Source organism: Symphalangus syndactylus, chromosome 17, assembly GCF_028878055.3.
Source record: "Symphalangus syndactylus isolate Jambi chromosome 17, NHGRI_mSymSyn1-v2.1_pri, whole genome shotgun sequence".
NCBI lineage: Eukaryota > Metazoa > Chordata > Mammalia > Primates > Hylobatidae > Symphalangus > Symphalangus syndactylus.
In genome coordinates this window covers 98,640,207-98,654,006 of record NC_072439.2, presented here as the reverse complement: position 1 = coordinate 98,654,006, position 13,800 = coordinate 98,640,207, and the positions used below count along the sequence as shown (strand labels likewise).

General features: G+C 42.9%; 2 protein-coding genes, 1 non-coding gene and 1 pseudogene across 7 annotated transcripts in view; 3 read left to right on the top strand and 1 right to left on the bottom strand.

Annotated features, from left to right (window-relative positions):
• PIGX (phosphatidylinositol glycan anchor biosynthesis class X) overlaps positions 1–7,446 on the bottom strand; it is a gene marked incomplete at its 5' end in the record, with an annotated part of 26,559 nt that extends 19,113 nt beyond the window's left edge. The window contains 2 exons of the mRNA XM_063619978.1: positions 2,704–2,767; positions 7,020–7,446. Coding sequence (XP_063476048.1) covers positions 2,704–2,767; positions 7,020–7,446 — 491 coding nt within the window. The remainder of the gene's footprint in view (positions 1–2,703; positions 2,768–7,019) is intronic.
• On the top strand, positions 4,365–4,394 carry LOC134733372 (uncharacterized; annotated as a pseudogene).
• CEP19 (centrosomal protein 19) lies at positions 7,369–13,800 on the top strand. 5 transcript variants are annotated; one of them, XM_063622278.1, is made up of 3 exons: positions 7,375–7,727; positions 11,373–11,569; positions 12,179–13,800. In XM_063622278.1, exons 2-3 carry the CDS (start codon positions 11,428–11,430, stop codon positions 12,538–12,540), a joined length of 504 nt encoding a protein of 167 aa, XP_063478348.1. In that variant the 5' UTR covers positions 7,375–7,727; positions 11,373–11,427; the 3' UTR covers positions 12,541–13,800. The 5 variants fall into 5 exon arrangements, with proteins under 5 accessions (XP_063478349.1, XP_063478348.1, XP_063478347.1 ...); XM_063622277.1 differs by having other exon boundaries at positions 7,375–8,011; XM_063622276.1 differs by having other exon boundaries at positions 7,375–8,011; positions 11,370–11,569.
• LOC134733414 (U6 spliceosomal RNA) lies at positions 11,130–11,233 on the top strand. The gene has a single exon (XR_010116852.1). It is a non-coding gene; the product is annotated as a U6 spliceosomal RNA (small nuclear RNA).

Genomic DNA, 13,800 nt, shown 5'->3' with positions numbered 1-13,800 from the left:
TATGTTATGGGTATTTTATCACAATTAAAATAAATAATGTGAAAAGTGACTGCTTAAAGAAAAACCAATAACAATATATTGTGGGGTTCATAACACAAGTAAAAAATAAAGTAAAATACGTGATAACAACAGCATAGAAAAGAGAAGGAGATGAAGCTATCCTGATAAAGCAGTATCTGTGACATGGAACAAAATTATTTGAAGGTAGACTGTGATAGGTAACGATTGCACATTGTAAACCCTAAAGCAACAAATTAAAAACAGAGAGAGGTATAGCTAATCATCCAAAAATTGAGATAAAATAGAATGCTTAATAAATAGTCAATTTACCCAAAATAAGGCAAGAGAAAAAGGAGAAGCCTAGATGCAACAAAGAGAAAAACAAATAGATAAAAACGTAGCTAGACAGATTTAAACCGAACCAACCATATTAATATTTACATTAAAAATAAACGGTCTGATCACTCCAATTAGAATGCAGAGACTGACAGATGGATAAAACAGCGACTCCTTTCACAGGCTCTTGGGATTTGGAAAGAAAAAAAAAAGGCCACCCTGAAGTATATGCTATCTACAGGAAACACACTGAAGATAAAGGCGATAAAAGTAAAAGGACAAAAAAGATATGCAAATATTAATAATAAATATGGGATGGCTATATTAATATTAGAATAAGGTGACTTCAGGACAAGGAATATTGTCAGTCATAAAGACATTACACAAAGAAAAAAGGGTCAATTCATCCAATTCATCAAGAAATTATCAAGAGCATCAAGAACAACCCTAAATGTAGCCTACACGCCGAAAAACAGAGCTTCATTTTTAAATTCTATTAAACATTAAAGGAATAAATAATACCAATGCTACACAAGCAGAAACTAGAGAAGAAAATGTTTCCCAAACTATTTGATAAGGCCGACAATGCCCTGACAGTGAAACCAGAATAAGGCATCACAACAGAGTCACAGGCCAATAGCCTTCATGAACATACAAGTAAAACTACTTAGCAAGTTATTGGCAAAACAGATCCAGATATGTTTCAAGAAGATAGTATCGCATGACCAAGGAGTAGGTTCACTATTGGAAACATCAATGTACTTCATCATATTAACAGAATAAAATATAAAAATTGTATGATCCTCTCGAAACAGAGGAAGAAAAGGTATCTGACAAAATTTAACACCCAATCATGAAAGAAAACTCTCGGGAAACTAGAAGCTTAAGATTAAGTCCTTAACTCATAAAAAGCTATTTACAAAAAACCTAACACAAATATACTTCATGGTGAAATAACTATACCCTTTGTTTTTTTTTTCTCAGATGGAGTCTTGCCTCGCTCTGTCGCCAGGCTGAAGTGCAGTGGCATAATCTCGGCTCACTGCAACTTCTGCCTCCTGGGTTCAGGCGATTCTCCTGCCTCAGCCTCCTGAGTAGCTGGGATTACAGGCACCTGCCACCACGCCCGGCTAATATTTTGTATTTTTAGTAGAGACGGGGTTTCACCATGTTTGCCAGGACGGTCTTGAACTCCCGACCTTGTGATCCGGCGGCCTCGGCCTCCCAAAGTGCTGGGATTACGGGCACGAGCAATCACGCCCGGCTTAAAAAAAATTAAAAAAAAAAAAAAACGAATCAGAAATTTATAAATCAAGTATCTGAGAATCATTTCAAAATAATCACCTTGCGAAGCTTCAGTTTGGGCAAGTTTTCTTAAGGAACAGTTTCCACACCTTTTTACCAGACTTTTAAAGATCTTCAATATGGGCAAATATTCATCTTTTTCGGAAACAGCTTGGTCATTTAGAATCAACTGTAGTAAGACATAGTGATTTAGAGTAGGGTACCATAGTACTGGAGATGGCTTTGAGGTATAATTGTACTAAATTAGAGTCAGAGCTCAATCACCCTAATTGCTGCCAAATTATATAAATTCTTTGAGCTCTACCTCCCTCATCTGAAAAATAAGAAAAAATCATCTATCTCATGCCACTGTGAAGATTAAATGGAACATTGTATATATAGGCACTGGTTGTATATATAAAACAACCTCTGTATACGAGAGGGTGTGTGTAGGTTCTGTACAAGTACTATGCCATTTGATACAGGGAACTTGAGCATCGGAGGACTCTGGTGTCCTCAGGGGAGGTCCAGGAGGAACCAGTCCCCTCAGACACCAACGGACAACTGTACGTGGTAAACAATATAGATTTGTTTTCTTCTTTGCTCCACTCAGTTAATCATTATTTCAAACTGTGAACCACATATGCCATCACCGAGTAACTTTGAGGAAGCAAGTGATTTTTCTTTTTTCTTTTTTTTTTTTTTTTTTTGAGACAGAGTCTTGCTCTGTTGCCCAGGCTGGAGTGCAGCGGCATGATCTCGGCTCACCACAACCTCCACCTCCCGGGTACAAGCGATTCTCCTGCCTCAGCCTCTGAAGTAGCTGGGACTACAGGTGTGTACCATCATGCCCAACTAATTTTTGTATTTTTAGTAGAGAACAGGGTTTCACTATGTTGGTCAGGCTAGTCTCGAACTCCTGACCTTGTGATCCACCCACCTCAGCCTCCCAAAGTGTTGGGATTACATATGAGAGCCACCACATCCGGCCTGATTTTTCAATTTATACATATTTCAACCATCAATTTTTTGCTCTCAATTATACATTATTTTAATAGAAATAGAAATCAATGGGCAACTTACCTGTGGAAACCATCTTTCAAAACTTCTTGCCTCAAAATAATTTCAGAACACGTGGCCCTTATGCCTATAAGAACCAAAAGATATTTTTTAAAAAACAAAAGCACTGAATAAAATATTTAAATAATTAGAAAAGAGTTATTTTAGTATTCCAAATTGCCTAGAAAATCTAACCAACCTAAGAACAAAAACTTTTAAAATTTAAGCAATTTGAGACACATATATAAATCTACTTCCAATATAGCACTGTGGTTAAGAACAATGACTCTGGAGTTAGATTGCCTGATTTCAAATCCCAGTCTGTAACTTAATAGCTGTGTCAACTTTGGGCAAGATAGTTTATCTCTCTACTAGCTGTGATAAGAATTTAATGTATGTAGAAGCACTTAGAACAGTAGTAAGAATACATATTAAGTGTTCTACATAACTGTTTGTTAATTAATATTACTTTATTCAGGTGACCCCAAGATGCCAAAAAGGAACAGGATGGCTAAAGAGCCAGGAAATCTCCATTTTAATCCTAGTTCACTGAAACTGTGTATCAGATAGATACATACTGGCAACTTCTATATTCTAACATCCATGCCTACAAAACTAGGAAAATGGTACACTTATGCCTTGTGGAGATGCTGGAAGGTTTAAAAAAAAAAAAAAGCAAAGCTGGAGGCACATAAAGGTTCAATGGGTTCCACTGTAAACTTAGAATAAGCACAAATCTCAGTATACTGACTTCATCCAGATTCCAGACATTCAAGCTGTTAGAGCCAGGTGTGCCAGATCGCACCTGAGGTGGGAGGATTGCTTGAACCCAGGGGATGGGGGCTGCAGTGAGCTATGATTACACCACTGCACTCAAGCCTGGGTGACAGAGAGAGACATCATCTATCATCTTGTCTCTAAACACAAAAAAATAAAACTATTACTCAATGTAAGCATCTTAAAACTGTGAAAATTCAATTACTATTGACCAGCAACTCTGCCAGGCATTTGCTATGGAACTTTGTCCCATTTCAAAAGCTGTAAATCTGTGGGAAGAACATTTAAAAAACATACACAAGCCTGGACAACATAGCGAGACTCCATCTCCGTTAAGAAAAATACAAAAATTAGCTACTTAGGAGGCTGAGGTGGGAGGATGGCTTGAGGCCAGGAGGCAGAGGGAGGCTGCAATGAGCAGAGATTGCACCACTGCACTCCAGCCTGGGTGACAAAGCCAGACATTGTCTCAAAACAAACAAACAAACAAACAAAAAAACCCCAAACACATACAGAAAACTATATGTTATTTACATAATCCTGTTACTATCATTGAATATTGCTGAATCCATTAGATGTATTTCTGAAAAGATGCATTAAGAAAAATGATGTGAAGGTGAAACTATCTGAAGGAATGAAAAAAGAATAGAAAAAAAAAGTTTGTTAAATAATATCTAACACGCTAGATCCCCTACTTGGTGCTTTCATATGTGTTTTAACTTTCACAATCTATAGCAAAATAAGCAAAATTACTGCCATTTGTTTGCAGGAGGAAACTTGAACTTCTAAAGCATTAGTAAATGGCCCTGGGTCATACAACTAACTACGTGACCGATTAGAAGAAAGGTTTGCCTGACTTTTAAAGCCTAAGATACTTTCACTTTCAACACTAAAATTGAAAGAAATTTTAGTGTTACAGCTCTTTTAGAATTTGTCTACTTACATTTCACTGAAAAATCTCCAACCCTCAAAAAAGAAATTGTATTTGCTTTGGAGAAGCATATGATCTTTTCCCAAATAAACAAATCCCAAATCCCATATGTATCTTGTACCAATCCAGATTTTTATTTGTTCTTTTTTTATTTTTATTTGTTTATTTATTTTTTGAGACGGAGTCTCACTCTGTTGCCAGGCTGCAGTGCAGTGGCACGATCTTGGCTCACTGCAACCTCTGCCTCCAGGGTTCAAGCAATTCTCCTGCCTCAGCCTCTAGTGTAGCTGGGACTACAGGCACGCGCCACCACGCCCGGCTAATTCTTGTATTTTCAGTAGAGAGGGAGTTTCACCACTTTGGCCAGGCTGGTCTCGATCTCCTGACCTGGCAATCTGCCCACCTCGGCCTTCCAAAATGCTGGGATTACAGGCATGGGCCACAGCGCCCAGCTAAGCAAGGCTGTGCCTCTTAAAAAAAAGAACAAACAGCCTGGGTGCGGTGACTCATGCCTGTAATCTCAGCGCTTTGGGAGGGCGAGGCAGGCGGATCACAAAGTCAACGGTTTAAGACCATCCTGGCCAACATGGTGAAACCCCGTCTTTACTAAAATACAAAAAATTAGCCAGGCGTCGTGGTGTGCACCTGTAGTCCCTACTACTTGGGAGGCTGAGGCAGGAGAATCGCTTGAACCTGGGAGGTGGAGGTTGCAATAAGCTGAGATTGCGCCACTACACTCCAGCCTGGCAACAGAGAGAGACTCTGTCTCAAAAAAAAAAAAAAAAAAAAAAAGAGACAAGGCCTTACTCTGTCACGCAAGCTGGAATGCAGCGGCATGATCACAGCTCACTGCAGCCTTAAACTTCTGGGCTCAAGCAGTCCTCCCGCGTCGGCCTCCCAAGTAGCTAGGATGACAGGCCCACGCCACCACACCTGGCTACTTTTTAATTTTTTTGTAGAGACAGGGTCTTGCTATGCTTTCCAGGCTGGTCTTGAACTCCTGGCCTCAAGCAATCCTTCCACCTCAGCCTCCCAATGTGTTAGAATTTCAAATGTGAGCCACTGTGCCCAGCACAAATCCAGATTTTTCTTCATCATGTTTAATTTTAATGGGGGTAGGGTGGGAAGTGAGGACTACTATCCAACTATAAATTAAATTAGAAGAAAAATTATGAACAGGCTTAAATTCTATTGGTATGTACACCAGACAGCAGTTGATCACTGGGACTGGAGGAAGGCTAATTTACAAATAGTACAGCAAATACTAGAATATTATGATTTTAAAGGCAAAAGTACCATTTTTAAAATGAATTTGTTGGATGTGAATTTACCTTCAACATTTTTCCTCTTAAATATTACTTTGGTTGTGGTGAACTGGCTCTGGAAATCGATTCCTTTTTACTTTTTTTTTTTTTTTTGAGACAGAGTCTTCCTCTGTCACCCAGGCTGGAGTGCAATGGCACGATCTCGGCTCACTGCAACCTCCGCCTCCCTAGTTCAAGCGATTCTCCTGCCTTAGCCTCCCGAGTAGCTGGGACTACAGGCGCACACCATCACGCCCCGCTAATTTTGACCCCTTTTTAATTATACAATGCCAATGTTGGAATCCTCTACAGATTACCAAATCCAACTGTTTAAAAATTCTTCTGGCCGAGCATGGTGGTTCACATCTGTAATCCCGGCACTTTGGGAGGCTGAGGAGGGTGGATCACCTGAGGTCAGGAGTTCAAGACCAGCCTGACCAATATGGCGAAGCCCCGTCTCTACTACAAATACAAAAAACTAGCTGGGCATGGTGACGGGCACCTGTAATAATCCCAGCTACTTAGGAGGCTGAAGCAGAAGAATTGCTTGAACTTGGGAAAGGCGGAGGTTGCAGTGAGCCGAGATCGCGCCATTGCACTCCAGCCTGGCAACAGAGTGAGACTCCATCTCAAAAAAAAAAACAAAAAAAAAAACTTCTTGGCCTCGTAATCCTTTGTTTAGATAAACTTGAAAACCCAATATGTAAACACACAAGCAGAACTGCACTGATTGACAGATACTAAATGGATCTAAATGGTACCAAGGATGACAGAAACATCCTCATTTCACAGATGGAGAAACTTGTCGGGTTTATGCTTTAATCCCATCAAACCTTACCACTTTATTGTAATTATTCCCGCACTTGCCCCTCTCAGTAGTACAAGCAGTTTGCCAACTACTACTTGCACGAACAACTAGCAGTTTGCCACGGAGTCCTATATTCAGTTTGGGGATTCTCAGGCCTCCCAGGGCGCTAAGGCCTTGCTGGCCCCTTGGTGATCAGAAGCTCTGTGAAGCTCAAGAGCATCCCAAGACGCTTGACGGCTGACTTTCCTTCTCAGAACTTCAGTAACAGGGCGGCCAGTCCAGCCTGGGAACCGCAGGGCCCGAGCCCGACTCTCCCGGAGCCCCGGGATCCGCCGCAGACCAAAGCGCACGGGAGGGCAGGGGAGAGGAGGAGGGCACGCGGCTCCAGTGTTTGACCTCCTCCGGCTCGCCCTACTGATCTAGGTCCCGCCCCGGGTCCCCGCATCCCCGCAACCCGCGGAGAGGCCCGGGAGCCGGGACCGCTTCCCACGCTCTGGCCCCCCAGCCCCGCCCCCCTTACCGGCGTCGGAGCGCGCGGCAGTGAAGGCCGCGGGGGGCCCGCGAGTGAGCCCGGTCGCCGCCCCGAGGAGCAGCCAGGCGACCGCCCGAACCGCCGCCACCCGTGCCGCCAGGACGCCGGAGGCCGGACGCCCGACAGGGGCGCGCGGGGCCAGGTGCGGACGCAGGAAGGGGCCTGGCCGCCCGCAGCTCCTACCGCGCGCTGCCCCAGATTTACCGGCCGGGACCGAGGGCTGGGTGCGCGGCCTAAGGCCCGCGGTTCCCAGCTGCCGGCAGCCCCAGCCCCCAAGGGTTCCCGCGCGGCGGTCGTCCCCGCCCAGCCGTTCCTCGCTCCGCCCACCCGGGGGCGGCCGAGGAGCTGCGCAAGCGCGGGGAGGTGCGCCCGGCCTGTCGCCGTGGAAACGGCTCGGCCTGCGCCCCCCGGGACCCGGAATCCCAGCACGCCGAGGTGGGAGCCAGTGAACCGTGCCCCCGGCCGGCCCCCACCTCCGCTTCCCGGTATTTGAGGGTTCGGGCCTCCCGCCGGGGACTTCACCCCTCGGGCTCGTCAGTAGGGCTGTGGCTGTCGCCTCTTCCTGCAGCGCCAGGCTCCGCCCGGCCTCACAGTCGGCTTAGGTGCTTTGCGTGCACTGCGGTTGGGTGGAAAAACCCACTCCTGGTTGTTCAGACGTTGGCCTGCAGAAGATGTCATTTCTGTATTCCTCTAAGGGTAAGAAAGCCAGGCTTGCACTAGTGGAGACGTGAGTAGGGAGAGAACCGTCTACCCTTTGGGGACATCCGTGCGCTTAGGTACTGTGGAGCTTCCTAACAGGACTGTAGGCAGTTACTGATCTCTGCGGAAAGGAGTATTCGTGTCCTGGAAGAATAATTGGATAAACGTGCCGTCCTTCTTCCTAAACAGAGTGGAATCTGTAAGCAGGCCAAGAGAGCATCCAGGCGGCTTGGAGTGGAATAGAAGGCTCTAGAGCGGGTGTCTCGAAGAGGAAACAGAATGTATGTCAAAAGATACTATCCAAAACTGAAAATAGCCGGGCAAGGTGGCTCACGCCTATAGCCCCAGCACTTTGGGCGAATCACCTGAAGTCAGGAGTTCGAGACCAGCCTGGCCAACATGGCGAAACCCCGTCTCTACTGAAAATACAAAAATTAGCCGGGCATGGTGGTAGGCACCTGTAATTCCAGCTACTCGGGAGGCTGAGGCACGAGAATCGCTTGAACCCAGGAGGTGGAGGTTGCAGTGAGGCGAGATCACGCCACTGCACTCCAGCCTGGGCGACAGAGCGAGACTCTGTTTCAAAAAAAAAAAAAAAAAAAAAAAAAAACTGAAAATGGTAGTATAAGCATGTTTCTTAAGAAATGGAGATAAATTTTGGAAGACATGCCTTTTAAAATTCAATCCGGTTCCCTATGAAGAGGAGTAGGGCCAAGGACTATAGTTTGTTGTTATAAGCCTCGTAGAATTATTTTATATTCCAAATACAAACATTACTTTAGCAAAAATTAAAGTTAAATTTTAAAAAGAAAAGAGTCTAGTAAGAAAAAACTACATTATTTGAGTACCAACTGCATACATCTTTGACGAGTACAGCCATTGCTTCAGTGTGTGGAGTTTATATTGTGCCCCATAGGTTCTAGTTTACTAACATCAAATTTTAATTAGGTGAATTGGGAGTAGTATACATTAAAAAAAAAAAGGCAAGAAAAGAGAAGGAAAGGAAGGAGAAAATGGTGTGAGATCATTGCATCAGATTAGAGGTAGAGCACAGTAATTTTTTAAAGTAGTTTTTTTTGTTTTGTTTTTTAAGAATAGGCATATGCTTTGGAGAGGCTGTTGTGCAGTGGCACCATCTCAACTCACTGCAGCCTCAAACTCCTGGGTTCAAGCGATTCTCCCACCATGGCCTTTGGAGTGGCTGGGACTACAGGTGCATGCTGCCACGCCTGGCCAATTTTTAAATTTTTTGTAGAGACATGGTCATGGTCTCGCTGTGTTGCCCAGGCTGGTCTCAAACTCCTGGCCTCAAGGGATCTCCCCTCCTTGGCCTCCCAAAGTGTTGGGATTACAGGCCTGAGCCACCATGCCTGCCTCCATCTTTTTGAGATGGAATCTTGCTCTGTCACCCATGCTGGAGTGCAGTGGTACCATCTCAGCTCACTGCAACCTCCGCCTACCAGGTTCAAGTGATTCTCCTGCCTCGGCCTCTCGAGTAGCTGGGATTACAGGCACCTGCCACTATGTCCAGCTGATTTTTGTATTTTTAGTAGAGACGTGGTTTCACCATGTTGGCCAGGCTGGTCTCGAACTCCTGACCTCAAGTGATCTGCCCAACTTGGCCTCCCAAAGTGCTGGCTGGGGTAAGCCACTGTGCCTGGGCTTATATGTGATTAATTTTCTAAGAGTAAAAATTCTCATGTCCAACAATAAGTGGTGAATAATATGATTATAGTACATCCATAAAATAAAACTTAGCAGTCATATAAAATGTTACGTTGTAGTAAAACATTTAATGACAAAATAATAATATATGTTAAATTTGAACGTCAGGAAATAGCTTGTATGATACAGTATGTATGAAACATACTATAAACTATATGCCTAGAAAAAAGACTGGACACAATCAAGGGTGATTATTTTCTGTTTTTTTTTTTTGTTGTTTTTTTTTTTGAGACGGAGTCTCGCTCTGTCACCCAGGCTGGAGTGCAGTGGCGCGATCTCGGCTCACTGCAACCTCCGCCTCCCGGGTTCACGCCATTCTCCTGCCTCAGCCTCTCCGAGTAGCTGGGACTACAGGCGCCCGCCACCACGCCCGGCTAATTTTTTGTATTTTCAGTAGAGACGGGGTTTCACCGTGGTCTCGATCTCCTGACCTCGTGATCCGCCCGCCTTGGCCTCCCAAAGTGCTGGGATTACAAGCGTGAGCCACCGCGCCCGGCCAAGGGTGATTATTTTCTATATGTCTCCCCTCTCCTTTGCCCCCAGTATTCTACAATGAACGTGTATAATCACTGCTAAGTATTTCATAAAAAGTATGTTCCTAATAGTGATTCTCCAGCAGAACTGAGTTCACGAAGATATCATCACCCTCTGCCACTTTACCTCAATGTTTCTTGACATTTACAAGTCATTCTGAGAATGTCACAGTCACATCTAAAGCAGTGCTTAGGATTAAGTGTATTATTTGGGCATTGAGGGTGGGGAAAGGAAGAGAGAATAGTAAGTATTCATCTACAAATAGCTGTGTTTCTTGTAGCTAGAAAAATATCATATAGTGAGACACACAGGCCAAAATAAAAGCCCTGCAGACGTTACTGACTCTTGTGTATGAAGAAGCTGATATATATGATATATATGATGTAGCTGCAGACATTACTGACTTGTATATGAAGAAGCTGATATATATGATGTATATGATGTAGCTGCAGACATTACTGACTTGTATATGAAGAAGCTGATATATGTGATGTATATGATGTAGCTGCAGACATTACTGATGTGTATATGAAGAAGCTGATTCTGCAGCAGGTCTGCTTTTTGATCAGGATTCTAGACTGTAAATGCTTACGAAAATGTACAGGGACCATCATGTTAATTCATAGCATTAAACAATTTATGGAATGCCTACTATGTTCCAAGTATTATGCTGAGATATTGTGTTGAAAAATGAATATGCCCCCCACCCTCATGCAGCATATTGACTAGAAGGGAAGATAGATGATTAAATAAATAATAACAAAAAACTAGTAAAATAATTGGGAAAGTACAAAGGAGACAGCTCTGGACTGGTGAACCTCTCAGGACAAAATGATTAAGGTTAAGAAACTTACCTTATCATGGTACCTTGATACGGAGGATGCTTGATATGCCCTTTCTTAATTGATAAATAGTAAAGACCCTATAGGTCAGCTATTAGGCTGACTTAGGGGTTCATATTTGATCTTCAGTAAGAGTGCAGTACACTAAGAGGTTCAAACTGGATTGCATCCCCAGATTCACATATGAACAAGTCTATATCCTTGAGAAAACCAGAGAGTCGTAGGGATCCAACAGATTGAAACCAACCCAGGGCCAAACTGAACTTTGAGGGCAGCTCTCAAAATAACTGAGCTTTGTGGTCGCTTCAGCGCACATATACCAAAATTGGAATGATACAGAGAGGATTAGTGTGGCCCCTGCGCAAGGATGACACACAAATTCATGAAGCATTCCATATTTTAATTTAAAAAAAAAAATAACGAGCTTCACAGGCTGAGGATGTGTGGCCAGAGCTGGACTAGAACCAGATCTTCCGGGGCAAAGGGGCGAGGGGAATGAATGACATTTATCCAACACCTAGTTGTTTTTTTCCTTTAGCAGGAAGTCATTATGCAACTTGCACATATTCATCAGATTTCCTCTGACTTACCCGGACATGTACGTGGGAATGATGTGCACTGCCAAGAAATGTGGGATTAGGTTTCAGCCTCCAGCTATTATCTTAATCTATGAGAGTGAAATCAAGGGGAAAATTCGCCAGCGCATTATGCCAGTTCGAAACTTTTCAAAGTTTTCAGGTACCTCATGTCTTATCTTGCCTCCTGTCTTAAATATTCTCTAAATACAGGTTCACATCATGACTCTGTCAGGGACTGGATGTGTGACACTGGATGAATTACTTACTGTCAATGAGCGTCAGTTTCCTCATCTATAAAAGGGAATTGTAGTGTTTTTTTCCAGTTTGTTAATTAATAATCCTTTTGGGATTGCTGCCTAGGTTAAATGATACAGCATTATTCAATAATATTAATTCCCTTCTCTCCTTCCAAATGTTTTTTATTTGTAGTCTTAATATTTTATTAATACCACTACTGCTATCTAAAAGCTATATCACTTTTCTTCTCAGACATATTCTCCATTTGAAAGTGTTTAATATCTCTACAAAGTGATTTTTAAGTTAAAGAAGTCAAAACTATATCTGTCCTCCCACCACACTGAAAGCTCAATATAAAGGAATAGTTCCACAAAATAATTCATTCCAATGAAGCCATTTAGCTACTTGACCATAATGGAGATAATGCTTTCAGGGTTCAGAGTTTTTGTTCTATTTTGGCTGTTGCAGTAGTTTGTGGTGTATATGATGTACGTGGTATGTATGTGGTATATAGTTTTCTTCTCTCTTCCAGATTGCACCAGAGCTGCTGAACAATTAAAGAATAATCCACGACACAAGAGTTACCTGGAACAAGTATCCCTGAGGCAGCTAGAGAAGCTATTCAGTTTTTTACGAGGTTACTTGTCGGGGCAGAGTTTGGCAGAAACAATGGAACAAATTCGAAGGGAAACAACCATTGATCCTGAGGAAGACCTGAACAAACTAGATGACAAGGAGCTTGCCAAAAGGAAGAGCATCATGGATGAACTTTTTGAGAAAAATCAGAAGAAGAAGGATGATCCAAATTTTGTTTATGACATTGAGGTTGAATTCCCACAGGACGAGCAACTGCAGTCCTGTGGCTGGGACACAGAGTCAGCTGATGAGTTCTGATACCAAACACGCAAAACATGCACTGGGCTAGCAGAATATCCATGTTTGTTACCAGACTGGTTCTGGAAAAAGCCGTAAAGAATACTAAATATGTTGGGTTGTAGGGGATTGACCATGTTACTTTTCAAAACCAGGACATTTAAAGCATCTACTACGTAGGTGCATGAGGAATATGGGAAAAACAGAATAAAGGAATCTGCCTTTAAAGAGCTTACAATCACGCCGGGCGCGGTGGCTTGAGCCTGTAATCCCAGCACTTTGGGAGGCTGAGGCAGGCGGATCACCTGAGGTTAGGAGTTCGAGACCAGCCTGGCCAACATGGTGAAACCTCGCCTCTACTAAAAATACAAAAATTAGCCAGGCGTGGTGGTGGGTGCCTGTAATCCCGGATACTCAGGAGGCTGAGGCAGAAGATTCGCTTGAACCCGGGAGGCGGAGTTTGCAGTGAGCGAAGATCGCGCCATTGTACTCCAGCCTGGGCGATGAGCAAAGCTCCATCTCAAAAAAAAAAAAAAAAGCTTACAATCTAACTGGAAGATGTCAAAACCTGTGAAAAGCTAATTAGCAGTATTAAGCAACACAAACATTAGAGCCAAATGCATGATAAAGGCTAAAGAAGGCCAGAGCATATATTACTGTAGAGTAGAATAGTAAGGGAAGACTTTGTCCTTTAATAAAGAGATAGGAGTTGGCCTGGCCCTTGAAGTAGTTTAGGTAGATGCTTGTGTAGGATTCCTGATAAGAGCAACTGAAAAGAAGGAGAGGGGAAGTAGTAAAGGGACAAGAAACAGAATTTTTCTTTTGAGGAACCATAAGCAAATTATAGTTTGACAAGAATGGGGGACATATATGGTTACCAGGGAATTACCTCATGTGTTATATCTTTATATGTATTTATCTCTGGAAAAGAGTGCCCTGCAAAATTCCCTACAGCTGCAAGCAGATGTCACTTGATGGACAGAGGGGAATTCTGCCCCTCCGGTATCAGGAAATATATACTAAAGACATTGTGAAACGCTGAACCTCTTCCCATAAATAAAAGGTTTGTTTGTAAAATGGGAAATCCACCCATAATAAATGAACAATAGACACTGCCAGTTTAGGCCTGTTATGAATGGATCTGCAAGAGAGCATCTTCGTTTAACAACATTATCTGTGATTGGATACATTTATCCTTATTACAATATTGTTTAATTGGTAGAAGTTCTGTTTTCTACAAGGAAATTGATGTTTATTAAATAAAACAAAATAATTACTGTT